We start from the raw sequence: 25,722 nt of genomic DNA, 5'->3' as shown, positions 1-25,722 counted from the left end.
CTCTGGCCTCATGTTTTATTTTCCTCCTCCTCGACCCCTTCCTGCCACCCTCTCCCTATGTCAGTGCTGGGGGTCGGTAGGATCTTGAAGGATGACTCCGGTCCTCCGATCTGGGAGTCTTGTAGCACTGGTTTTATTCCATAGCCTCTGGGATAGTGACTCTTTCAGTTCAATACTTATGACTTGACGCTGGGCACAGGTATAGGCGTGTGAACCCTCTGTGCGCCTCCAACTGGTATAGCCTTCCCCAGTTTCCAAAAATGCAAGTGCGGTTCTAGAATGTTGGGCCCCACTCACCGCCAGGAAAGGCCTTCCAGCAACAGGGCAAAGGGAACTGTGCCCGGATGACCAGACTGTGGTCCCTCCAAGAGGAAACCACAGGGCCTCCAGCGCACACACACTGGACAGGAGAGGTAAGCCCTGGGGCCACCCTGCACTGTGCGTTTAGTGCTTACAGGAGACCCCGAGGAGCAGTGTCTCCCTCCAGTGCCTGAGAAAGAATAGCACCTGAGGTTTCCACGAAGCAGTGCTGCTGCCTGGGGCAGTCAGGGCGGGGGTTCCTTATTCACAAGGAAGTGGGACACACATTTGGGAGGATGGGGTCTTGAATCCCAGACCCCTTGAAGTCAGCGTTTTGGAATGGAGTCAGCTGTAGTTCAAGACTAGCTCATTGAAAAGGAATGAGCTGGTATGGTTTTGTGATCTATCTGAGTGATGTGCACAAATGAAGCAAAAATAATGCAAGCTTCATTGAAAAGAGGGAGATAAAAATGCCTGGAATTTGACCATTCCAAGCAAAGACTTGCTGAGACAGAGCCGACAGTCTGATTGGCGGCTCAGGCCCCTGAGCGGGTCCCCACAGCAGCATGCAGGGGTGTGTGGAAAGCAGTTGACTACTATCTACTGAAAGAAAAGAGTGTTCTGGAAGGTTCCACGGGAGACAGTAATTGGGTGTCTTAGAAGATTAAGACATCTCTTGGGAAATAGTTTGCGGAGATTAGAAATTGAAACAAAATTTTTAGCTATAGAGGCACTTTTTGCCTTTTTAAAATGTTGGGCTTTGGTGGCATTGATCAGGATTTAGGGACAGAGGACAGACAGGCAGTTGGGAGACAACACTGTGGTAATTTAAAGTCCAGGCTCTGGAGTGAAAAGGCAGGATTTCAACTGCAGGGAACGGCTGGACTAGCTGTGTAACAAAGTATATAAACTTTCTTGGCCTCGGTTCCCTCGTCTGTAAAATGAGACACCAATGAGAGTACCTGTCTCATTAGGCTGTTGAGGGGGTAAGATTGTTTATGTAAAGCTCTTACAGAGGCTGGCACATCTTACTGATTATTACCATAATTATTATTATTAATTATTATTATTATTATTAGACAGTGTGACACATCAGGAACGAATGGATTAATTAGATCATTTCTGTTACAGCGAGCACATAAGGACACGAACTATTGTTATTGGCAATCGTGGGGTTTTTTTTTTTCCTGTTGTGATTTTAAAATAATTGAGATGCTGTTAGTTGGAGATCACGGCTTCCTTTCCCGTTTAGTTTCAGTGCTGTGGCAGCAAGCCTCTCCTGATAGATGTTCCAGCCGATCCCTTCCAAGAGACCGTTCCTTGAGTGGAAGCTGCAAGCCTGTACACGATCCGATCGTAGCTTCCAGAAGTTATCTCCAGGTGATGTCAATATTTCCCTTTCTTCATGAGGAAAGAAAAGCATTAATTTCTTAATTGTGTTCATTCTCTCAGGAGCTTTGTTTTATAGGAGGCACTCGAATTTGCAAGGAATAGAAGTTTTCTCGAATAGAAAGAAGTCACGGGAACCGAACTGAAGACGTTGAGGGAAGAGGAAGCCCAGGGCGAGAGTCAGGTGTCTGAGCTCTTTTCCCTCCTCTGACAAGCTGACAGTTGCCATCTGTGCCTTTCACATGACGCTCCATTCTTTGCTCTTAAGGTGGGGACTGGATAAGGATGTGAAATCTGGGACGGATAAGCCTGAGATATGCGGCTTTCCAGACTTCATACAGAGGAGCCCCACCGAGTCACAGGCACACCAGCTGCTCCCCTGGGAAAGGCAACAAAAAAATGCTCTTTCCCTCCACCCTCTCCGCCCCCCCTTTCTGGAAGCCCCTTCTCTGCATTCTCCCTTCACTTCCTGTCTACTAGGTCCCCCAGATTTTTTTCTTTCCACTCAGGGTTGGCATCTCCGAGGCTGCTCACACTGTCTCTTCCTCCAAAAAGTCAACGAAGTATCCGCCTCCGTGGCAGTCTGCACTGCTGGATTTGATGTGACCAGGGCAGTTCACATTAGGGCCGGAGTGAGAGATTGAGGGCAGAGTGGAGGTGGGGAACTTGTATTTGCCCAGAAGTTATTACGCTATTTTTTTTTTTTTTTTAAGACAGATGATTCCTCTGGGGGTAGATTGTGTGGGGAAGGCTTTGTGGTATGCAGTTTTTTTACTCCTGGGGCCAAGAATGCAAATGGCTACAGCCCAGGGCAGAGCAGGGAGCCTAACTTGGTGAACCTGGGCAGAGGGAACAAATAGGGTGAGTGAGGTTTGATGACCCCGGGGAGGGCCATCTGCATTCAACAACTGCCCGGGCCTGGGCAGATCCTAAGGAGGCTCCCTCACCACCTCCTCCGTCCCCTTAGTAGGACCGCTGAGGAAACTGGGTGAACCCTGCACTATTTATGGCCGAGGGCTGCACGGGATCCAGACCCACCACCTCCACCAGCGGCCCTGTGCCCCACAGGGTTCAGAGAGACAAGAGAATCTTCTCGGAGAGACATAGACTGTTGAGTCAGACCCACCTGGTACCGATCACATGTGCTTCCCTATTACTCTTTCTCACATTTTTACCGACTGCTCTAGAACCAAACTTCTCTTTGTTAGCACAAAAAGAAAGTGACTTTACACCTATCCAGAGACACAGCAAAGAGGAGTCACAGTGTGGCACTTTAACAGGATACGAAATCCAAATTCAAATGCCTTCTCACAAAATTTCAGCCCAGCGTCTGTTTATACTGCAGTTCCTTGTGTAATCTGCAAAAACACAAACATGTCAACACAAACATGTAATGGTGTTTGCAACATTACACAAAATTATGCAGCAGAGTTGAACATCCCCATTGCTTCATAGTCTGATGCGTCTTGCTTAAGGATCGGGCACTGGCTGAGTCAGGAATAATTGATTTTTCTGGTCCGGAAAGAGTTGATTTCTAAGTAAAGAAGATTCCATGCAAAACTCAGTGTAAACTGAAATTTTAAGAACATGCAGTAAAGGGAAATACACACTTTTGGCTTTCCCATTAGCTGTGAACTTTTATCTGTGAAATACTGCTGAGGCTATTCTACGATTGAGCCGTCGGTTCCAAGAAAGTGTTCAAATGAGGTAATAGGAACCCAGAGAAAAAATATCCTTCCCTACTTGTAAATATAAACACTTTTCCATTGTAGATAAGGTTTCAGAAACACACACACATTGAGAAGCCAAGGGTTAAGCCTAATGAATGCTGCTTTATATCTTTCTGTGAACACAGGGGAAAGGAGAGGAAATAATTCTTCTCCTTTGCTTCCTTCATTTGGGAGAAAGTATAGGTACAAACCAGAGGGTAATCAACCACCTTTAATGGTCTTAAACATTTTAATGTATGAGGCGTGGCCTGGGAAAAACCAGGGTCCTATTAAATTAGGAAAAAGTAAAGAACATAAAAATGTAAATGTTGCTCATAGGTCATAAGAAAGGATGAAGACCACAAAAATTTTAATATAAACTTACCAGGTACATTGTAGATCCAGCTCTATGACAGTCACTGAATCATAATCAGAGTAGGTGGAGTACAACACGGATGAAAGAAATGGCTCCTTGAAGTCCGTGCCTTTTTCTGATACATTTATGGGTTCCTCACAAATAAAACATAAACGGATCTTCAGCTTTTTCAGAGAACTTCTGATTTTATCTACCCTGATTTTTTGATTAATCAGTTAAACTACATACACAATGTAACTACATTTAGCTTTTATATCTTTATAAAACTTTGCGTGTCCTGAAGCAGAAGAGACCCAGATAATTTTTAAGGCTGGTGATAAAGGGGCACTTCCAAAATCTGATTACTGGAATGATCTCACCTCCCTGAGAACAGAAACCCATTGGGTCTGTGGCGATTGTATGGATATTCTCTTTGACCTCTTGCCCGGGTAGCCTGGAATCCAAACTGAGCTGTGCTCCCGCTGACGTCCTCCTTGGGAGGACTTATTAAAGTGTGAGCGCCTTACCTGGTGCTAATGAAATCCACATGGGCTGCCCCAGGCTCTGTGCTTTCTGCTTCTTGCTTTCTGTTTCTACAGCACCGTTCCTTCAGGCTGGCCCTCTGGTTAAGAAATCCCAGGGCACATTCTCCATCCACTTCGAAGGAGGTTTGAGTGGACAAATGTCAAATTAATAGCACGTGTTAAAAGGCCCCACCGAGCCACCGATATCAAGATTTTTCCCATCACAGTGACAGAGCTACCAAATAGGGCATATTGAGTGCAGGAAAGCTTTCAAATAAGAGGGAGACTACTTTGTCGGCCGTAATACCAGAGTGCATAGGGTTGGCCTGCGTTGAAGGATGACTGAGTCAGGCCCTGGGCTAAGTATTTCACATCTATTCTATTTGTTTAGTCCTCAGAAGACTCACAAAAGGAAAGTACTAATAACATTCTTGTGTTACCAATGAGAAAACACACACACCGAAGGATGAAGTGAATTGCTCCAACAGACAGTGGGAAATTGTAGGGTTTAAACAACATCTGACCAGCGGACCTAAACCGCTTCCCATATCTCTTAAAATGTGGTTTGGTGAAATAATTTGGTTATCTTTTTCTTGAGTGGTACAGAACTTGAAGACTTTAGAATTCTCTGAAACCCAGATCTGAATTAGAGGTTAAGGCAACCATTGACCTTTGTTGTGTTGTAGGATTTGTGTGAGGTCTAATAGTTTGGTCACCCATTTTAATTTCAAATTTATAAATCTCGTTAAGTTTTGGGGAAGGTGGACATTCAGAACTCAGTATGGCCTCAGTTATATACGATCAGACTTTTTATTAATTGGTCATTGGGTTTATAATAAAACCATAGAATGGTAACCACTATTCTATCAATGCTAAATATTTTACGTACATAGTTTGGTTTAATTCTCAGTAATAGTTTGGCTATAATTATCCCCCTGTTGCAGATGAAAAAAAGAAAGATTTAGAGACTGAACAATTTACTCCCAATTCACGTGGCTTTGATGCGGCGGACCCAAGCTTACAACCCTGGCATGCCTGATTACAAATACCATGATCATTAATTACTTCTTTGTTATTTCTTTTAAATTCAAAGAAACTAACAGGTAAATAAAAAGATGTGAAGAAGAGGAAGCCATTTTTAAATGGAATCCTTTTTTTGTCATAAGTGAGCATTTTTAAACTGAATCAGGTTGACTGTCCTAAGAGTACTAACTTCTCTCCTCAGAGCAGGCCCCTTCTGCGAGTGTGGGATTTGGTATTTTGTGGCCTACCTGATTTGGGTAGGCTATCGGGTCGCCTCCTAATGATCCTAGAGGTGGGCGGCCTAAGGGTGTTTGCGCCCTTGTGAAAACCAAAGCACCCAGAATCATGGCAGCGCCTTCCATCTCGACACCTAACATTCCATTCAGAGGTGAGGCGAACGCATGTCGGATGCAAACGCGGTGCTGGCCTGTGGCCTTGCTTCTACCTGAGATTTGACAGCATCTTCATGTGTTCACCCAGAGCCGTTGGTGGTTCACTGTTGGCCAAGCAGTCTAACTATGATGCAAGTGGGCTTCCAGGCCTCGACAAGTTTTCTTTCACAGTGGGTGCCCTGAGGAGAAAGGAGGGGTTCTTGGTATGGCCTCATTGTTTGAGCCTGCTGTTCAGGTGCCCGGCTGTGAAACAATGGACCCCATTGATGGCGGTGCATGGCCCTGCACGTGCCAAAGCGATGTGCCAACGCACATTGCCGGGGGCAGGCATGGAAGTCAACGGTGAGGCATAACCAGGTGGGGGTTCAGGATCAAAGATGGCCTCCTCCTTCCGACTCAGCTCAGCGTGGCCAGGCGAGAGCCTCGACTGCCTGCAGCTTACAAAAAGCCCGTCTGTGAGTTTGGGCAGACATCTCAGTTCTAAAGCTCTGAGATTACGGACCACACATCTATTTTCAGCATCTTCCTCAAGCAGAGAACTCTATGTCTTGAATGTGGCAAATTACATGCTCTTTATATTTAAAGAAGGTATGTCTGGAGAATTGTCTTTCCTATACAAGAGGAAAAAGAATCACAGAAACGTTCTTGGATTAGTGTGAATGTTGTTTGTTTACTGGAAGAAATAAATAGAGATGAGACTGTAAAATATATCCTGCAATTTTTGTTTTTAAATCATTTTTTTAAAAAAAATTCATGTCTGTGAGTGAATTCAATGAGGAAGTTCTAAGGGCCTAATCTCACAGGGCTAAGCTTTGTTCGGGCCTGATTCTTCTAAACCAAAAACTTCTATGCAGGGGTCCAGAGACAGGGCAATACAAACCAGAATCTGTCAGAAAGGAGCACGAGAAGGTAGCCCAGCCAGGCTCGGAAGCACTTTCAAGAGAGAAATCATTCATTTATTCATCCATCACTTATGAAACATTTATTCATCTCATAGAACTCATTATGTTTCATTAATGACATTACATACGTTTTCCGTCTTTGACATGAGCTTCTCTGACTTCCTGGTTTCCAAGTTGTGGAAGATCATTCACCCTGGAGCTGTGGCTGAGATGACCGCTTTCATTTTCTCAAAAAGCTTTATTGGCAGCAGCCATGGGCCAGCCCCACGATTTGCACGGAGGACAGAAGAGGAAGCAAAAGTGGCTTCCTCCTTCCACATGTCTTCCTCCTTCCTTGGCACAGGGCTTCTTGTACCCTTTCAGCATTTCTTGGATGATGAGCATCTGAGAGCAACTCCAACTCATTGAAAGAGTTGAGGCAAAGTATGACAAGTGCCTAGCAGAGAGCCAAACTTCCTGCGTGAATTACTAAAATCCACGGGGCCTCACTATCCTCATCTGTAAAATGGGAACAGTAAGACCAACCTTAAACAGTAGTGGTGGGGGGTTAAATGAGATCCTGCTTGAACATCCCCCAGCATAGTGCATAGTAGGTACATAGTGGACCAAAAGGGTGCCAGTCATTGCTATTATCAGTTTTGATGCTCTTGCTTCTGTCTTTTTTTAAATAGCTGAATTTATGGACAGCACTGTGGACTGAGGCCATACTCTGTGCCCTCTAAGAGCTTGTCATGTGGAGTTTCAAAGTCTAAGAGAAAGGAACTTGGCTTTCCTACAACCCTCAGAGTCTTGTCTCATTAACACCCATTCTAGCTTCTCCTCCAGTGAGTCTTCCTTACGTATTTTTCATGTACCAGTATGTCATTTTTTGCCCTTTTTGCCTAATAGGAGTAGGGGACAGGTAGGTATTACGGAGGGGGTTTCTCCTGTCCCAATTGCTAAGATCACCCTCATTTTGAGTCCCTGTTGAGGATCAGGCTTGTCATGACCTTGAAAAAGATTTGAAAACCAACCCCAGGGCTTGGCTCACAAGCACGGACGTGCGGGCAGCAGCCAGGCTGAGAGACAGAGCCGGATGTCAGGTCCCCAGGGAAAATGTGTCTGGCTCTGTTGTATTGGTTTCCAGAGAACCCTTCCGACCTGACATTATGCTAAATGGGGATTGTGGGGAAGTCCGTCTGACCGCTGGCTTCTTGCAGCTGGCTTCTGATGATGCTGAAGGAGGAACCTAAGAATCCGTGTGTGGATCTGGTCTCCAGGGAGGGCCTCTGTCAGTCTCCCCTTGCCTGGAGAAGAGGATGAGAACAGGGAAGGACCTGACCCGATCTCAGGAACAAATACTGCATGCTCAAAACAAAAGATAGGCTTTTCGCTTTTGGGCTTGGCTTGACCCGCAGGAGCTGGCCCTCCACTTAGCCACCATGGGACGAAGGCCTTCTCTCCAGCCGAGGCCACAAAGAGTGAAACCTAGCCCAGCACAGAGCACAGCTTAACTTCTATTTTTTCCCCCATACTTAAAACACATCTGGCCCAACACTCTCTCCTACTCCTCCCTACCCACTCTTCCTCACCAACATTTTGACCAGGCCTCTGGTATCATTACTATGAAATCAGAAATCTGTTCACTGCCTTTTTCTTCCTGGCCTTCCCTATGATGTGGTTAAATCTGATAAGAGTTAAATGAGTTTTGCTTGGCAGGAGCAAAAGAAGGAGCAGGTCCTAAGGGGGAGAAAACAGAGTGAAGTTTCTACATGTTAACTTCTTGGGACACCCCCACCCCTCCTCCTGCTCTGCTTCCCTCTTCCATGGCTAGTGCCATGCAGTTTCTGGTTCTCACACGTGTCCCAGCTGGTCCCTCCTTCTTAGCGCCTCCTATTCCTTCCTCCTTGTCCCCAGCGGTAACAGGGGGGGTTACAGAACTCGCACATATTAAAGTGGGAATGGTCGACTAGTTACGGTTCTCCCTGCCCTTCCTCTCCACTTCCCCAGAGCTATTTTCCCTTGGATTGGACTTCATTTAACTTCATGACGGGGGAAAGAAACTCTGTAGGGGGCAAGATTTAGAGACTGACAGTATCTCATACAAAGACGTGGCTTCCAGAACCAGATAGAGTTGGGTCCCAGCCATGGGTGTGGAGTCCAATTGCATAACCCTTTTGAGGTTCGATATCCCCAGCTATAGAGTGAAGATTTAGAAATGATGTATAGCTTCTCGCTTGGTGCTACATGAAAGATGCTTCATATATCATCCATGTGAACATTATTCTTGGACTGCTCTATCTCAACCTCAGACCAGTCCTAGAGAGGCATGAATGTTAAGGAGGCCTACGATGGTGGCAGCAACAGCTGTCCTCATCTGCTCATTAGTGTTGTGAACTCAGGCTGCCTTGGGGAAACAGAGAAGCCAAAGAAGGATGAAGAAGAAGCAAGGAGAGGTGAGGATGCTGTCCTGCTTGGGGTCAATGACAACATGTATCACCTGTGGTTACCTGTGGCCATAAGGGTTTGATTCTGGTGAGGAGACAAGAGGCTCAGTGGACCAAGCCTCTTTGGAAATGGGCAGAATGAGCTCAGCTCTCTGCTGAGGCTGGGGACTCCATCTCTGAGGGGTTCCCAAGCCCCTTAATGACTCCAGCTTCTACAGGTCATCATGTTCTTTCGATGCCAGTGATTCTCTACACATTTGAATCTCATGGGGAACTACACCATTTTTGAAAGTTCCTCACGTGACTCTACCGTGCAACCAGTCGAGAAGCCTCTCTGGAGACCTAACGTTACCATTCCCCCCAGAACGGATCCCCAGTGGTCATGACCACTCCATCACCATTAAAGATGATGTTTAGTCTGAGTCATGCATTAAATCATGTATTTGTTTACTTTAAATTTTATATATTCTTTATTCTAAAAAGCCTAATCTAGTGTGGTATAGTCATCTTGCTCAAGCAGTATGTTTCTAGCTTTCCAATTTAAAAGAAGGAGAAGAGGGTACTTGGGTGGCTCAGTCAGTTAAACATATGACCCCTTGGTGGTGGCTCAGGTCATAATCTCTGGGTCCTGGGATTGAGCCCCAAGTCAGGCTCCCACCTCAGTATGGAATCTGCTTCTTCCTCTGCCCCTCCCCCACTCATGCATGCACACATGCACACACACACACACACTCCCTTTTTCAAATAAATTAATAAAATATTAAAAAAATAAAAGAAGGAGAAGGATGAGGAGGAGAAGAAGGAGGAGGAGGAGGAAGAGGAGAAAAAGGAGGAGGAAGAAGAAGAAGGGAAGAAGGAACCGTTACTTAGGTTCCTTTCTGGAGCAATATCAGATAATAATGGGGGGATATTAAAAATAATCTTTTCAGACAAGTGGAGGAACCCTCCCAGGGTGATTTTTCCATTTCTTTGAATGGGTCAATTAGCTCAAACAGAAAGCCTCACACCAAATGATAGACATTTTATCTCCCGTGAGGCCTCTGTCATCTAAGGTCCTCTCCTTGAACTTCTACCACACGTGAAGCCTGCACACTAATGGTTGACCAAGTTTCCACTCTCGTTGCAAAGATGTAGCTATGACCTCCTTTTATTTTTAGAAAACCATATTTTACTCTAAAGAGTTACTATGAAACTCATCTTAAACGCCATAAGGGTCAAGGAAAACTGAGGTGGATGACAATGAATATTTGACCGGGAAGGATGATCAGGAAGGACTGGCTCACCCACTGCTGTCCGATATTGAAATTCTGTCACATGGGAGGGTGGCGTGCCTAGTTTTGTTAGGTTCGGATGAGCACAACTAGCACTAAGGATTAGGAGTGACAAGGAGATGACACATTTCTAGCAAGTCCAAGAGACACCTTCCATCAGTGGAGGACGGAATGAATGAGCAGTGCACAAGAGCATCTCTCCGTCACTCACTTCTCCTCTGAAGGTCAGAATGGTGAGTGTTCAAACGGGGGGGGGGCAGCTGGAGTGCTGGTTACACCCAAGACCCGGCGGCAGAGCCCGGTGTGTGGAAACCAACCGGGATGGAGGCAGCAAAGGGAATACATTCATTCTGCATCTGGAAGTACCTCCCACGGTCATGAGAATATCAGAAGGAGCTTTCCCTCTAAGATGGTTAAGCTACTTTATCTGTAGCGGGAGGGCTCAGGAGACTGAGGCTCCATGAGGTTAAGTCACTTTCTCCTTGTGTTTATTAATTGGCAGGAGCGAGAGTTTAAAGTGAAATCTCCCCAGCTTCACTTTGCTATCCATCCTGGTCTTAGGGGTTCTGTTCTGCTTGTTTTTTCAAAAGATAGTGGTATTTGTCTGTACACGTGGGTGGCTCAGTCAGTTAAGCATCAGCCTTTGGCTCAGGTCATGATCCCAGAGTCCTGGGATCTAGTCCCGCATCAGGCTCCTTGCTCAGCAGAGAGCCTGCTTCTCCCTCTGCCTGCTGGCCCCCCTGCTTGTGCTCTCTCTCTCTGGCAAATAAATAAATAAAGTATTTTTTAAAAACTGAAAAAATTAAAATATTGCTATTTGTTTAATCACATTACAATTCTATTGTAGTTTTAAAAAATCTTCAAGATGAAATAAATTCTTTTATTTATTTGTTTGTTTTTTCTTTTTTATGTTCAGCTAGTCACTGTAGTCTGAGTTTTTGATACAGTGTTCAGTGATTCATTAGTTGTGTATAACACCCAGGATTCATCACAATGTGTGTCCTCTTAACACCCATCACCTGGCTACCCCATCCCCCTAACCCTTCCTCTTTGAATCCCTCAGTTCATTTCCCAGAGTCCTAGGTCTCTTGTGTTTCATCCTCCCCTCTTATTACACCCCCCTCCCCTTCAGTTTTCCCTTCTTCCCCCTATGGTCCTCCATACTATTCCTTATGCTCCACAATTAAGTGAAACCATATCATAATTGACTTTCTCTGCTTGACTTATCTCACTCAGCATAATCTCCTCCAGTTCCATCCATGTTAATGCAAAAGTTGGGTATTTATCCTTTGTGATGGCTGAGTAATATTCCATTGTATATATGGACCACATCTTTTTTACCCATTCAAGATGAAGTAAATTCTATATTCAGTATGAATATAGGTAGTGATGTGCCTACAGGTAGTGATGTACCTAATATTTGGTCTGGGTATCAGGCAGATTTTTCTGAAAAATCTTACTACTCCTGGTGAATCTTTAGGGGTCTTGAGCTGCAATTCCTATATAATCTTTCTCCTTTCTCTTCACTATGTGTAATGCCCTCTGTTAGAGTTGGACCTTGTCTTAGCCTCTAGATATTTAGGGGAGTTAATACATGGAAAGTGCTTAGGAAAGCATCAACACACACGAGCACTCAATAAATATTGGTTATCAGAGATTTTAGTGACAGGAATCTCAATATTTGTCCAAAATTCTTGCTCAGGTGTGTTCCCATATTAGATGTGAAGAATCAATGATTTACATATTCAAAAGCTTTGAAGGTTTCTCATAAACCAAGACACTGAGCTTCACAGGAATTGCAGACTTTGAGAGGAAAAAGAGCAAGCTAGAACATGAACACAACCTTTTTTGAGTATATAAAATTAATTCCCTTTTGATTTATAATAGAATTATACATTAGACTTTTGCAAAATATTTTATATTGTGAAGGTCTAACAAACCCAGGAAAACATCTGAATCACAGTATGTTAAAATCTGATTTTTTTTTTTTTTACTCAATTTCTATTGAAGTCACCACTACAATTTATCTCTGCATTCAGCCTTGACTTCCCACTGTGTATCTGGTACTTGTCAGAGTCTAGAGATTCACATACTAATAAGTTACTCATAGACACACTTAAGCAAAATGAATAAACAATGTTACAATGTTATCAAACAGAGACCTAAACAAAGTGCAGAGGGAAATAAATTCTCTTGGGCCAATTCTGTTTGGACAATGAAAGTTTAGGTAAAGTAAAGAGACCTAGCTTGAGGCACGCTTTCAGAAAGAGTTTGTACTTGAGTGGGGTTTCAACAGATGATGTTTTGGGACACCTGGGTGGCTCAGTCAGTTGGGCATCTGACTCTTGATTTTGGCTTGGGTCATGGTCTTGGAGCATGGGGTGGAGTCCACGAGGCTCTGCACTTGGGATGGGGAGTCTCCTTCAGATTCTTCCTCTCCCTCTGCCTCTACCCACCCACCCCTCAATAAATCTTTTTTTTTCTTTCTTTTTTTTTTTTAAGAACAGATAAAGTTTTGCCATGTAGGGAATAGGGGAAGGTCATTTCAGGTGATGGTAGAAAATGATCCAAAGTAGTGGAATGTAGCAATGTCCTGGGACACCAGTGTGTTCTGGGATGATTGAGTTACATAGTGAATTCTCCAGTCAATGCATGAGGTGCGTGAGGACAGTGAGTGGGGAGCTATCTTCAAGTTTTAGGCTCCAACCAAGGAATATAAAGGTATCTTATTGTATTCTTAGGACAGTTGTGACTATATACTGACATTTGGATTTTATACCTCAGGAAACGGGGAAGCCGTAATTAGAAAAATAAAGAAATCACTTGGCACATTCAGACTATCAAAGCTTGACTGTCTCTGTGATAATGACTTTTCTCATCCTCACTCTCCCCATACCCCCTGGATCCCTTGTTTTCCAAATTAGAATCTTTACATTCCTTGTAGGAACCATGAACTACTTTCAATATTTCAATAAGCTCAAGAAAATTAAGTCTTGCCTACAAGATTAAAACCAACCTACTCATTAAAACAACAGGACTCTTTTTTTTTTTTTTTTTTTTTTTTTTTAATGATTCCTTAGTAAGGACCTTTGGCCCTCAACTTTGGGAGGTCTTCCTCTCAGAAAGCCTACATAGCATGAGAGTTGTAAATATGGGGTTTGGAGGCAGACAGCCTCAAATCTGAGCATTGGCTTTGTTGCTTATAAACGATGTCATGTTGGCCAACTGATTTAATCTCCTTAAGCATCACTTTCTTTGGTTAACTAATAGGGTGTCTGTATGTCTATATGTAACTATAGAGTGTGTCCTGCTTAAGGAAATTAGGAATGCTGCCAGGTACATCACAGTCTTTTATACATCCTTCAGCATCACTGGTCCCTACTGGCGAGGAAGGCCCAGGACAAGATGGCTCCTATTCGGGATGTCTACTGAGGGTCTCTGGGGTCGGCTGCTTCTATCATTAATGGCCATGTTCTTGGCGCTCCTGCTTGCCACTGCGTCTGTTGATGGCTTTGTCTGAGTGCCTCTAGGATCCCAGCTGATCTCCCCTTTTTGCCCAGTGCCTTGCTGAGTGGATTTCCTGAGCCTGGCTGCTTGCCTCTGTCTTGCAAAAGCCAGAGGGAAATATTCTCAGTGCCATTCCCCACCCAGCTCATTAGTCAACTTCAGGACTTCAAAGGGCATGCTCTGTTTAAGTTTGCTGTTTTCTATACCTGACACATATATAAATGTGCTCAATGCACACTTCCTATGCTTTGGCATGGTTTTGGGAAGGATGTCTAATGGGGACCTAGTGCTTTCATGCTTTTTAGTCCATATAGAGAACAGATACAAAGGCTAAGCAAAGAGGTGGTAGGTAGGGGTGACATTTAATGTTACAATCATATGGCAAGTCTGAAAATGATCTCAAAGTTAATGACCCTAAGTGGCCTTTTCATATACAATATACCCCTCTTGAAAATGGTTTAAAATGTAACTTTCTAGAATCGTTGACAACTCATGTCTAACACTGTTCATTGTGCAGTGCTGGGCAAACAAATGTGTTGTGTTATCCTCTCTGGATAACAGCCCCATGTACTTTACTGTTCATATACACTTTCCAAAACCTTCAGATCTGGAAACACATAAAAAAGTCAGGAAATCTCACCTGAATGCGCTTTTGTGGGCAGACTGCTGGCGGATAATGCTTCCTGATATAGGTAATACTCTGAAGCTTTGCTTCATTTATAGCATATTAGCTTTCTTATTGTCTTAGTTATGAATTCTGTTTGGTTGCTAGTAACAGACATGAAAAAGCAAAACACAAAAGTGACTTGAAGATATTAAGAGTTTGTTTTTCTCTCCCGTAAAATACATTTGGAGCAGGTAGTCAACCTGTTAGGAAAGCTCCCTGATATCATCAAAGTCTTAGGGTCTCTCTGGCCTTGTGCTCTACCATCTGTAGGGTGTAATGGTTGACCTCATGCTCTCAAGATGACTGCTGGAATGCCAGCCATCATGTCCATGTTTAGACTGAGAAAACTAGATGCATAAAGGGCAACATATGTCTGGGAAGCTTTATTTTAAGACATTTTCTGTTCCTCTATGCCATTTGTACTCACTTCCCATAGATCATAATGCTTTCACATGATATCCTTCAGTTATAAGGGATGTGGGATACATATTCGAATGGGCCCATTTCCTTCCATAATAAAATTAGTGTTTGTTCATAAGGAGAGAATGGCTATTTGGTAGGCAAGTAGCAGTTGCTAACACATCAACAATCTTAGCTAGAATTTTCACAGATTCTTTGGTTAAAAAGTCATAAGGGAAAAATGGAAAAGTTAATTAATCTTCTAACTGTAAGCATATTTAAAGTATTTTATAATAATATAGAGCTAATTAACTATACTTCAATCTACAACAATACATTGGAGAAGACATGTATTGGCCTTCCTTTGGTGTCCATCCTCCCCTGAGCACTTGTAATCCTGCCCATGGGGTCTCATTAGATTCATCTGTTCTCTTACAGTTTTTCAGTGGAAGTCGGATCATGTTTTTATCTTCTTATAAGGAAGGAAGACATTTGGATGGGAAGATATGCAAGTGCTAGGCTCCAAGCACAATGTCTACATTCGTCCTGTTGTTTGCCAATACTGACTGCAGTAAGTTCAGTGGTGGAAAAGGAACAGATAACAGACCTGGGAGGAAAAGTCTAGAACATTAGAGAGCAGTGCTTTTCAATGATCTTTAATAACAGAATTGTTTCTTCAAATGAAATCATCCTGAGGACATTTTGCAATATAACAGCATTTACCATGAAGGGTTCTGCAGAGGGAAGCCACGGCTGGTGAGAACTCACCGTCTCAGAGCATCTCTTACCTGCAAAGAGCCATAGTAGCTGCTCTTCCTGGGTTTCTTTCATTTCAATTACACAACACTCATGGGGGGAGATATTCCTTCCTCCCTTCTCCAGGAACCTAAATCAAGTGTGTCCTCCATTTGAACCTGTTTCTTTTCTCATTAATGTTTGCACCGATAGAGTTGCACTTGGGACTAGGTACTATATTAGAAACCCAAAATTTCAAAGCAGATAGGGCCTGGGACCTGCCCTAAAGAACTATAACCACTGACCAAGTCTCATGTTCTTTTCTCAATACCAGTGGTTCTCAGTCTTCATTAGGTATTAGAACTAATCTCAGGGAAGGAGGCACATGATTGAAAACGCAAATACTGTGGCTCTCTCCCTCCCTACTCAGAGGTCTTCATTTGGCAGATCTGGGCTGGATTCCAGGCATCTGCATTTTAAACTCACCGCCCAGATGAGTCTGTGGCTCCAGAATACTAAGGGACCCCAGCTTTATATCCATTGGAGCTACTGATGTGTGCATCTGTCTCCTTAACCAGGCAATGGACTCTGGTCCAGTGGACACCAGCCCTCTTTTGTTTTTGTATATCTGGTATAGGGTGGGTGTTCAAAACTGTTTGCAGGTTAAAACGTAAAAAGCAAGTAGAACTCAGGTTAGTTGGAGCAATGAATTCACTCACACCATTGAAAAACCAAGTTGGTAATGACACACCCGAGAGGAGATGGTTCTGTAGCAAGGGAGAAATTCTCGCGAGCGTTTCAGGATTCAGATGCGATGGCCAACAGCAGCCTCTGTCCTGCCCCACTGCCCTTCACTCCTCTTATGCTCATTTATTTTCATCCAAGCACTTGACACTTGCCTGATCTGTCCTGCTCACCCCCCTACTAATCATCCTGGTGTAAGTACTCAAGAGTGAGGATTGGGTTTACCGATGGCTCCTGTGCTCCCCGCGCCTACAACAGGCCTTGGCACACAATGAAGGGAATGAGAAAAGAATTATGTGACTCCCTGAGTCACGGCAGGAAGGAGTGAGATTGGAGGGGATACAGGCTAGTCCTGAGTATTGCAGGGCTCGGGAGGCAAAATGCTAAGTTACTCCAACACTTAATTAGCTATTTTTATGAAGTGTCCAAGCCTCCTTCAGTTAATGGGTGTTTTGCTCCTTTTATCTCAAGAAAGATGGCAGAAGTTTGTGTCTTTTGGCTTTGATCACATTATTTCTGGGTTTTGTTACTTAATAAGGCAGAAGTTTAAATTAACATCATTCTCCGTTGCCTGTTTTGGGGTTAGCTGTACAGTATGGAGTGGTTTTGGCAACTTTTCAATGGAGGGAAGAAAAGGAAACCTCTGTTTGGGAACTGTGGGGAGGAAGGAGGGGAAAGCCATTTACCTGAGCCCCTGGGGCTCCATCTGCTTCCCAGAAAAGTTTTGCCATGAAATCAAATCACCTGACTTTTGTGGGGCCCGGCAGTTTGGGGACAGAGACAAGGAGGAGGGGCCAAATGCAGCCTTAGGGCGTCACTGGGACAAGGAGGAAGGGCTAGGCAGTGAATTTGCAGTCCCTGCTACATGCGGGGGCCCTCTTGTACTTTCTAATGCGCCTGGGTCCCATCCGACGGGATGGGCAGTTACTTATTTTTCTCCCATCTGCTCTCTAATTGTAAGGATGGGCTGATGGTTTTCAGAGCCTGGTAACCCTTGCTTCCTGAACATTTGGATCACTTCAGCCAAAGGTTTGTTGCTGTGTTCATTGGCCTCAAAGAAAACATTGCCTTCGCTCAAACTGTTTGAATACCTCTTGTTGAATCATAAGCTTGACTCAAGTGTTATTAATTCAAGAATTGAGATGCCTTTTGTCCATATCAGATAAACGTTGCCATAGCAAGTGTAGTGTAAACAGACCGATTGAGCCACAACCTATAGCAGCCCACACACAAAGGAGGACCTGTCTAGCCTCCCAAGAAACCTTCAGGTTGCCTTAAATGTTACCTGCTAACCTGGTGTGGTGCCTCGTGACCCACGTACTGATGAATGGGCCCTGGGACCAACTGATCCAGGGAGAAGCCTTTATCGTTGGTGGGTTTTATCAAATTTGAAAAGCCCATGGAACATCTGGCTTTAATACTGATAGAAACTGTAGGATTTTGGCTGTTCTCTGGCCTTGCATATTTTCCATCCTCTGTATCAGCGTCTGTTGTCAGTGATTTGATGAAGTTAAATTGACTGCATTTGATTCTTTGAGCACAAGAAAAATTGCAGAATGCCCACTCCCCTCTCTCACCCTTTTGGAACATTCAGAAGAAGTATGGCGTGAGCTGGTTTGGGTCAGGAGCTGGAGAATTTAAGGAGGAAAGGGAATGCACAGAGAAACTTCCCAAGCCTACTCTCAGAAGAGCACCCCCTTTTGCCTGCCTATCAAAGAGGGTATATATAATTCAGCCATGCCAGTGATGTCATTGAATGGGTACCAACCTGGTGTGACTGAAAAAAAAAAAAAAAAAAAAAAAGAAATCATAATGGCAAGAGAGGGGCATGACTGAAATGAGTTTGTGGGGTGGGTCTTTGGATGTCAGCCTTCCCCAGAGGACCTTGTCAATTTCCCCGACCCTCTGCCAGGCCGGCTGATGTTGTCTGGGACAACTGGCAATCACAGCACAGAAAATGACAAGCCCCAAGTGAGGATGGAGATTGAATTCACACCTCATCACATCCCATAAAGGGCAATTTTTCAAGGTCAGCGTTTAGGTGAATTAAAGGAACAGCGTTTGGCAGAGGGCCCTCTGCTCACCCTCGGCGGGCTGTCCATCCAGCTGCTGCTCTTTGTGCGCCGAGGGAGCACAGCCCCACACAGCCCCCATGCTCTAATGAGCACATCCAAGCCCTTCCAGGCAGGCTGCTGGGTTTGGGCGCGTATTGTTTTTCTTGAAAGATGTCTCCATGATGTCTAAGAGGAGGAAAATTGAAACAGTGATTGCAAATACGTGGGTGACGGGAAAATAGGTTCGGGGAAGACCAAATTATTTTCATCTGGGCGTTGAGAGATTTTCATCTGTGTTTGACTTAAAATGTCAGTGTGGGACCTGTGCACTGAGTGTTCTCTCTGAGCTACTGGCTGTTTTCTGATGAGGCCATCTGGGAAGGAAACGTTCATGCATTTTCGTCATAGAAAGCTCTGCCATGTCTGGGGACGGCTGGAGGTAGAGATCACCCAACCCATGCCTTTGTCTCCAGGGAGAGCTGGGGAGGGGGGGGTTGTTGGTGGCACAGAGAGGTGGAGTGAGCTTCCCGATGTCAAACAGCAAGTTGGAGGCTGAGGCAGGGCTCCGACCATGCTTTCCTAATTCCCTAGCTCTGTGCTCTGCTGGTCTCCACAAACAATCATTCTTTAGACACCTAGCACTTTCCTGGTACCATTCTGTGTCTTAAGGAGCAGGGAAGTGCCCAGGTAGCATGGGAGATTGTAACCTACAAGATTTACAGCAGTGCAGTGGCAACATTGTTATTCCTATTTCGTGCACCATTAAAGTGAACACAGTGGAAGATAGAGGGGCTATGGGAGCACTAGAGAGGAACAGGTAGGTTCTCCTGGGGACCTGGGAAAGGCTTATGGGAGAGGTGTTTAAGTCGCCTCTTAGAGAATGACTAGGATTTGATGGGAAGAATTGAAAAGCAGCAGCATTTCATGTTGAAAAATAGCGTGAGGAATATCATGGATTCTGGAGGTGTTTTTTGTTTTGTTTTGTTTTTTAAGTGAAAAGCCCAAGTCTATTTTCTTTCCAAGTATTTCTACAAGCTCTGACCCAGAGATGTTGAAATTTATTATCCTGGAAGTTTCTTTTTGTTCTATATATTGAACTTGATTTCTCTGCTTTAGAGAAGCAAAACAAACAAAACCAAACCACCATAGTAAAATAGATTTCTTGTCTATATTTATGAATAAATTGGGTCTACACTCTGGCACGAAAATAAATATCATGAAGGGACACCTGGGTGGCTCAGTTGGTTTTGCGTCTGCCTGTGGCTCAGGTCATGAGCCTGGGGTCCTGGGATCAAATCTCCCGTCAGGCTCCTTGCTCAGTGGGGAGCCTGCTTCTCCCTCTGCCTGCCTCTCCTCCTGCTTGTGCTCTCTCTCTCTCTCTTCTGACAAACAAATAAATAAAAATTTAAAAAAATAAATAAATATCACAAAGAGTGAATGAGGTCATTCCAAAAATAACTGAGTACTTCCTATGTGCCCTGTTCCAGGATACAATTAGGATATTCATTTTGTATCATCAAATGAGGGGGAGTCTATTTTGACATTTCTTAAACCTCATTATTCTGCAGTCCAAAAGTTTGGGCAACACCTGATTGTGGGATGGATGTGTCCCCCCCACAAATTTCTGCTGAGTCCATAACCCCTGATGTGATGGTGTAAGGATGTGATGTGAAGCCTTTGGGAGGTAATGGGGTTTTAAGAGAGCATGTGAACGGAGACCCCACAATGGTATCAGTGCCCTGAGAAGAAGAGAGACACCAGAGCCTCTCTCCCTGATGTGAGGACACAGCAAGAAGACAGCCAGCTGCAAGCTAGGAAGGGAGCTCTCACCAAAATGCAAACATGCTGGAACTCTGATCTTGGACTTCAAGCCTCCAGAACTATGAGAACTGACTTTCTGTGGTTTAAGCCCCATCCTCCCCATGGTGTCCTGCTATGGCAACCTGTGCTAAGATCCCCACCCCCCATCATCTGTTCTTGCCTTTGAGCTCCATAATTCACAGAAAATGAAAGATTTCCAGCCTTAAAGAACCTGTTTAAGCTTTTTTTTTCTTTAAGATTTTATTTTTCAAGTATTTTTTATTTATGTATTTTAGAGCTAAAGAGAGTGAGCAAGCAGGGGAGGAACAGAGGAAGAGGGACAATCAGACTCCGCGCGGACCATGGAGCTGGATGCAGGGCTCGATCTCACACCCCTAAGATCATGAGCTGAGCTGAAATTAAGAGCCAGATGCTCAACCAACTGAGTTACCCAGGAACCCCTTAAGATTTTATTTTTAAGTCATCTTTACACCCAGCCTGGGTCTCAAACTTACAACCTTGAGATCAAGAGTCACATGCTCCAAAAACTGACCCAGCCAGGTGCCTTTGTTTAAGTTTCTTTTTAAATTCAGTATTTCCAAACTCATTCTAAAGAAAAAGTGTTTTTTTTTTTTTCCCCCCTCCCACAGACTACCAGTTACCTCATGGGAAACCAGGGTTCTGCAGAATCCACTGGATGGTGCCTTATCACTGGACACTTTGATAATCAAAAGAATGGAGCCCAGCACTGAGACCCAGAGCTGAGCTCCATGCCCAGCATGGCCCCGGAGCATGATTCTTAATGACCTTTAATTCCCTGCCCCTCTGTCTCAACGTTCCCATCTGAAAACTGGAAACTCATTCCTGTTCAGTACTTCATAAAGAAATTTAAGAAATAACATGACTGTTTTCTTTCCTATTCATGGAAGAGATGTACTATTCTATCCAGAGCCATCTTCCTTTCTTAAATTTGGTTCAGGGAGTGGATATTTATCTGTAATCACTGTCATGGTAGTTTGATCCTTTTCAGGAAAAAAGAGAGTATGATGTCTCTATGAGATATCATGTTTATGATTCCTTTAATTTTTTTAAAGGGAAAGGGAAATGGAACTTCATTTAGTTATTGAAATTCTTAATTACGTTCTTAATGGCAGAAACACCCCCACAATGTTCCAAGGTTTCATTTGGCACAGAAGGCAAGTCACTCAGACTCTTTTAAATGTGAGGCCAAGATATTGGGTTGGACACTTCAGGAAAACGAACTTCCTTATGAGAGCTCAAAGGTGGAAACACAGGGAGAAAAGGCACTCCCTGTGGAATTCTGATAGAGCCATTTCCTGTGGGAGCCGAGATTTGCAGAAAAAAATAGAAGGTAGGAAGTTTTGGCTGTTTATCCACCGAAAAAAGGTCTGATGTAAAGCTGTGATTTTTAAAAAATTAAAAGAGAGGTTTTAGGGATAGGTAAAGCTCTTGGGTTATTCTGGTTTATCAAATGCTGAAGTTAGAGGACTCTTTCTGGTCTCTGTGCCTCCGTAGGGTACCATCATTTAATCTAGTCGGTGGCACCAGACGCTGGTAACCACAGCCAGCCATTATGGGCAGGGGTTCCAAACATATGGCCTGTGCATTGCATCCCCATCTTCTTCCCTCCATGAATTATTTTTATATTGGATGCCAACCTAGAAAATGCATGAATCTTGATGCACGCCGCAGCCTGTTACCAGCCAGCCCTCCCCCGTCCCCTCCCCCGCCACGTCTATGATTCCCCTCACCCTCGGAGGCCAGCATCTCCAGCTGAGCACCAAGCCAGGCAGCACACAAGGTGCGGGCTGGTGGCACCAGGGGACTGTCCTTTCTGTCTCTAACTGAAACCCACCGCCCAGGGCGCCCTGGATCTTGCCAGCTATTGTGCTCTCTTTCCCCAGCTCAGCTCTCCGCTGGGCTGCTGTTAGAGTCACACAGTGACCTGCAGATCTAAGGGAAAAAACAGATGTCCCAATAAATTTTTGTCAAAACGTAATTACCTCGGGATTAGAAAACCACATGGGGGTGGGGAGGGAAAGGAACAGATGTATTACTTTCAAAAATGCAATCATTATTCTGCAGAAGTTTAAATAATCAAGAAGTTTAAGTGATGCCAGTTGAGAGTGTCCCCCACGTTCTTTATTTTAGTGCTCTCCTTTACCTCCCGTCCCGACAAGTTTGGGAGCCTCTCCTGTCCGCTTGGCACTTATTGGTGCTCTGAGCAGGAGGGGAGCGTGTTGCACAAAAGTCCCATCCCGAGTGCTTTTTCATAAATAAATCTCAGCAAATATGACAGGCTATCTTTCCCCCAGGAACCTGGCCAATTCGTTTCTTCCTCTTCAGCCGACAAAATATGATAAACTATGAATTTTCCCAGTAACCATAAAAGATTCTAAGTTTCATGATTTGAACTGGCAAGGTGCAGGTCAAGGTAGTATATCTAACAGGAATTCTTGCAGGGAAAATCCTTTTTCTCTTTTCCGTTTTCACGTTTTGTCCAGTGGTAAGGGGTGCCGGGTACCGATTGAAGATTCACTCCATTATTTGTTAGCTGGTTGTCATAGGCCCCTTAAGGTGAGATATTAATCTCCTTAAGTATGTGACTAGAGGCTGAGATGAGGGAGTCCATTGGATGGGAAGCCTGAGACCCCAAGAAGTCGAAGTTCAAGGAGATGCTGTTGCTTCAGGTCCCTTCGTGGCTTGCATCCCCCTTGGGAAGAAGGCGGATAAGACATTGCTAAGAAGTGCTCTCCAGTGTGTCCCCAAAACAACTGGGCCCAGAGCAGGGACTGAGCAACTCCTCTGGGTTCCTGGGTTATGAAAATTCTGGCAACAATGTTAAAGTTTTTGTCTTTATAGAAAAAGTGGTATTTACCTGTAACACATAAGTTGGAATTCAGGATAGTTACCAATGATCGAGAGTCTGCTAGAGGCCCAGATGGTGTTAAGTCCTCGACATATAACCTCCTGATCCTCCCAGAGGTCTTGTGAAGGACTCACTGTTCCTCCACATTAAAGACATGTCATTGAGGGGCACATTGGCTAAATTACTTGTCATGTTCCCAAAGACGGTAAGTGACAGAACCCAAATTTGAATCAATGTATAGTTGCCTACAAAGACTTCATCGATCTAGTGGCTTGTTATGCTTTGGGAATCTTGACCTTGCGTACAGCGTGACTAAATATGCTTTCAAAATGGAAATAATAAACCCAAGAACAGCTCATGTTACGCCATCCTGGCTGTGATTTATACATTTTCTGCATGAAGAAGTCATTTGAAATAGAGCTATTATACTTTCCTTCGCTGACAGTAGACTGATTATAAGTTAGGCTCATGGTATCTTGCAATTTTAGCCCATTACAATTGGCCCAGAGCTAACTACACATCCTTAGATGTGAAAGAGTTAAAAAGGAAATCCTCAGCAAGCCGGGAGTCAGAGGAGTGTTGATTCCAGCTGCTTCAGGGGGATATCTGATAGAGGGAGTTAGGCAGGAAACAGCCACAGGAAAAGGAATTTTGAAAAACGGGGGTGTCTTCCTGTTAGCCATCAGCCTGAAAGTAGACTTTTCCTACCTAAATCCAGAGAGGTTTATAATATAAAACTCCACACTCTACGGCAGCATGGAGAAAGGGACATTTTGGGGAGATAAGTAAAAGAACACTTTTTGACAGGATGAAGTGACCCCTTTGGAGAATCTAGCCTGATTTGAATTCATAAACTAGCAAATTATAGGAAGCCATGGTTAATTGTAGTCGGTGGGGGGGTGCGGTTCAGAATTCTGAAATTGGCTAATAACCCTATTTCAAGAAAGGATGTGTCCAATATGAGACTTTGCTACAAAATTGGCCAAAGGGCAACGTACAAATACCAACAGGAAGAAAAGGAGAAAGCCTAGGTCAGTACTGGGACAAAGACCACTGACAGATTCTCTTTGATCAACTTGAGCCCTCTTTTTTGACTAGGTCTTGACCTCAGGCTCTGTTCTTGTCCTGTTTAGTTCAGTTTTAGGAAGAATCCTGATGAATCTGTTCAAGAAAATCTCCTACCCTTGGTCTGTGGTCACCCTTAATACCTGATGAAATTCCTTATCTCCTGCCCTGGGTATCTTATCACCCTGCCTGCCTGTAGCAAGAATCTTGTCCAATTGGTTTTGTAAGACTCCCTCTAGGCTCAATGTTTCCTCTTGATAATTTTCTATCCTCTGCCCTCACCCTGCCCCTTGGCTATCAGTCTCCTCTTGTCCTTGTTCTAAGTTGAGTGTCATCTCTCTCCCCTACTGCCAAAACCCCACCAAAGTAGTTTCTCTTGAACTACTTGAAAATCTTTGAAAATCTTCCTAAAAGTCTTCCTTATGGTGTGTAATAAGTGTTTAAAAATGAATTTATGAATTAGTTTCCTGGAATTATAAGTTGTATAGGGAAATGAAAAGTAAAAAACATTCACAAAACCCAACTTGTATAAAATTTTCATCCACCTGAACATTAAGACTAGTATATTTCATATCAGTGTCTGGATGGGTCCTCTCACAGCATCCAGCAGTAACATGGAAAAATTCAATAGGAATTGATTGCAACGTTAAATAAAAAACTCTGCCGATAGTGTGGGATCTCACGAAAATAATGTTGAAGAATCACTCTAATCACAGCATTTGAGCATCGCACAGCTTTAGATCAGTTAACATTTGAAGAAAATAGAAAATCAACAAAGAAGTGATGTAATAGGTATGTTCGAAAACAATGACTTAAATGTCAAAGGGATAAGAGAGGCTCTTAGAAGAATTGATGAGGCTCTTTAGTGTTTTCCTATAAATGGCTCTTCTTATGATCATTTCACTGAAGTCAAGTGGGAAGGAAAGGATATTATAACAAGCAACCACAGAATTTTGTCAAGGAATGATGCCCTTAAACTCTAAGAGGCAATCCTTTAAAAATCGACAGATCAGGGGTGCCTGGTAGCTCAGTCTGTTAGGCACCTGACTCGATTTTGGCATGGGTCATGGTGATCTCAGGGTCCTGGGATCAAGACCCCCATGGAGTTCTGTGTTCAGTGGGGAGTCTGCTTGACATTCTCTCTCTCCCTCTCTCTTTGGTGCTCCCTTCCACGATCTCACTCTCTAAAATAAATAAATAAATCTTTAAAAAAAAGAATTAACAGATCATAAACTAAACTGAGACAAACTTATCTTCATAATTTTAAATTTCAGTCATATCCTTGTTTACTTCAGTGTATTTGCTTTAAGTGAATTTTCCACTATAAATTATCCTCATGTAATGACACATTCCTATCTATTTTGGCTGGATATGGTTCCTTCTTTAGCACGGCATGAGTTAAAATAATTCTTTCATGTGTTCTTAAGAAGGACTTGAACATGAAATTATGTTGGATACTTGTAGAGAAGACTTGAGCTATTTCCAGGGAATTCACAGAAAAAACGGGAAAGAGATTAAAAAAATTAAAGCAGAAATGAAAGGCATAGTAGACAGAGAAGATGATTTAACA

General features: G+C 43.7%; 1 protein-coding gene across 1 annotated transcript in view; it reads left to right on the top strand.

The window, feature by feature from the left end:
* Positions 1-8,902: 8,902 nt before the first annotated feature.
* The window catches only part of LOC309846311 (uncharacterized protein), a gene marked incomplete at both ends in the record, with an annotated part of 41,194 nt that continues 24,374 nt past the window's right edge, over positions 8,903-25,722 (top strand). The window contains one exon of the mRNA XM_082695186.1: positions 8,903-9,029. Within this exon, the coding sequence (XP_082551312.1) occupies positions 8,903-9,029 (127 nt within the window). The remainder of the gene's footprint in view (positions 9,030-25,722) is intronic.

This window comes from Mustela nivalis (genome assembly GCF_964662115.1).
Source record: "Mustela nivalis genome assembly, chromosome: 13".
NCBI lineage: Eukaryota > Metazoa > Chordata > Mammalia > Carnivora > Mustelidae > Mustela > Mustela nivalis.
Note: the sequence above shows the minus strand (reverse complement) of the source record. Positions and strands in the feature narration are given on the sequence as shown.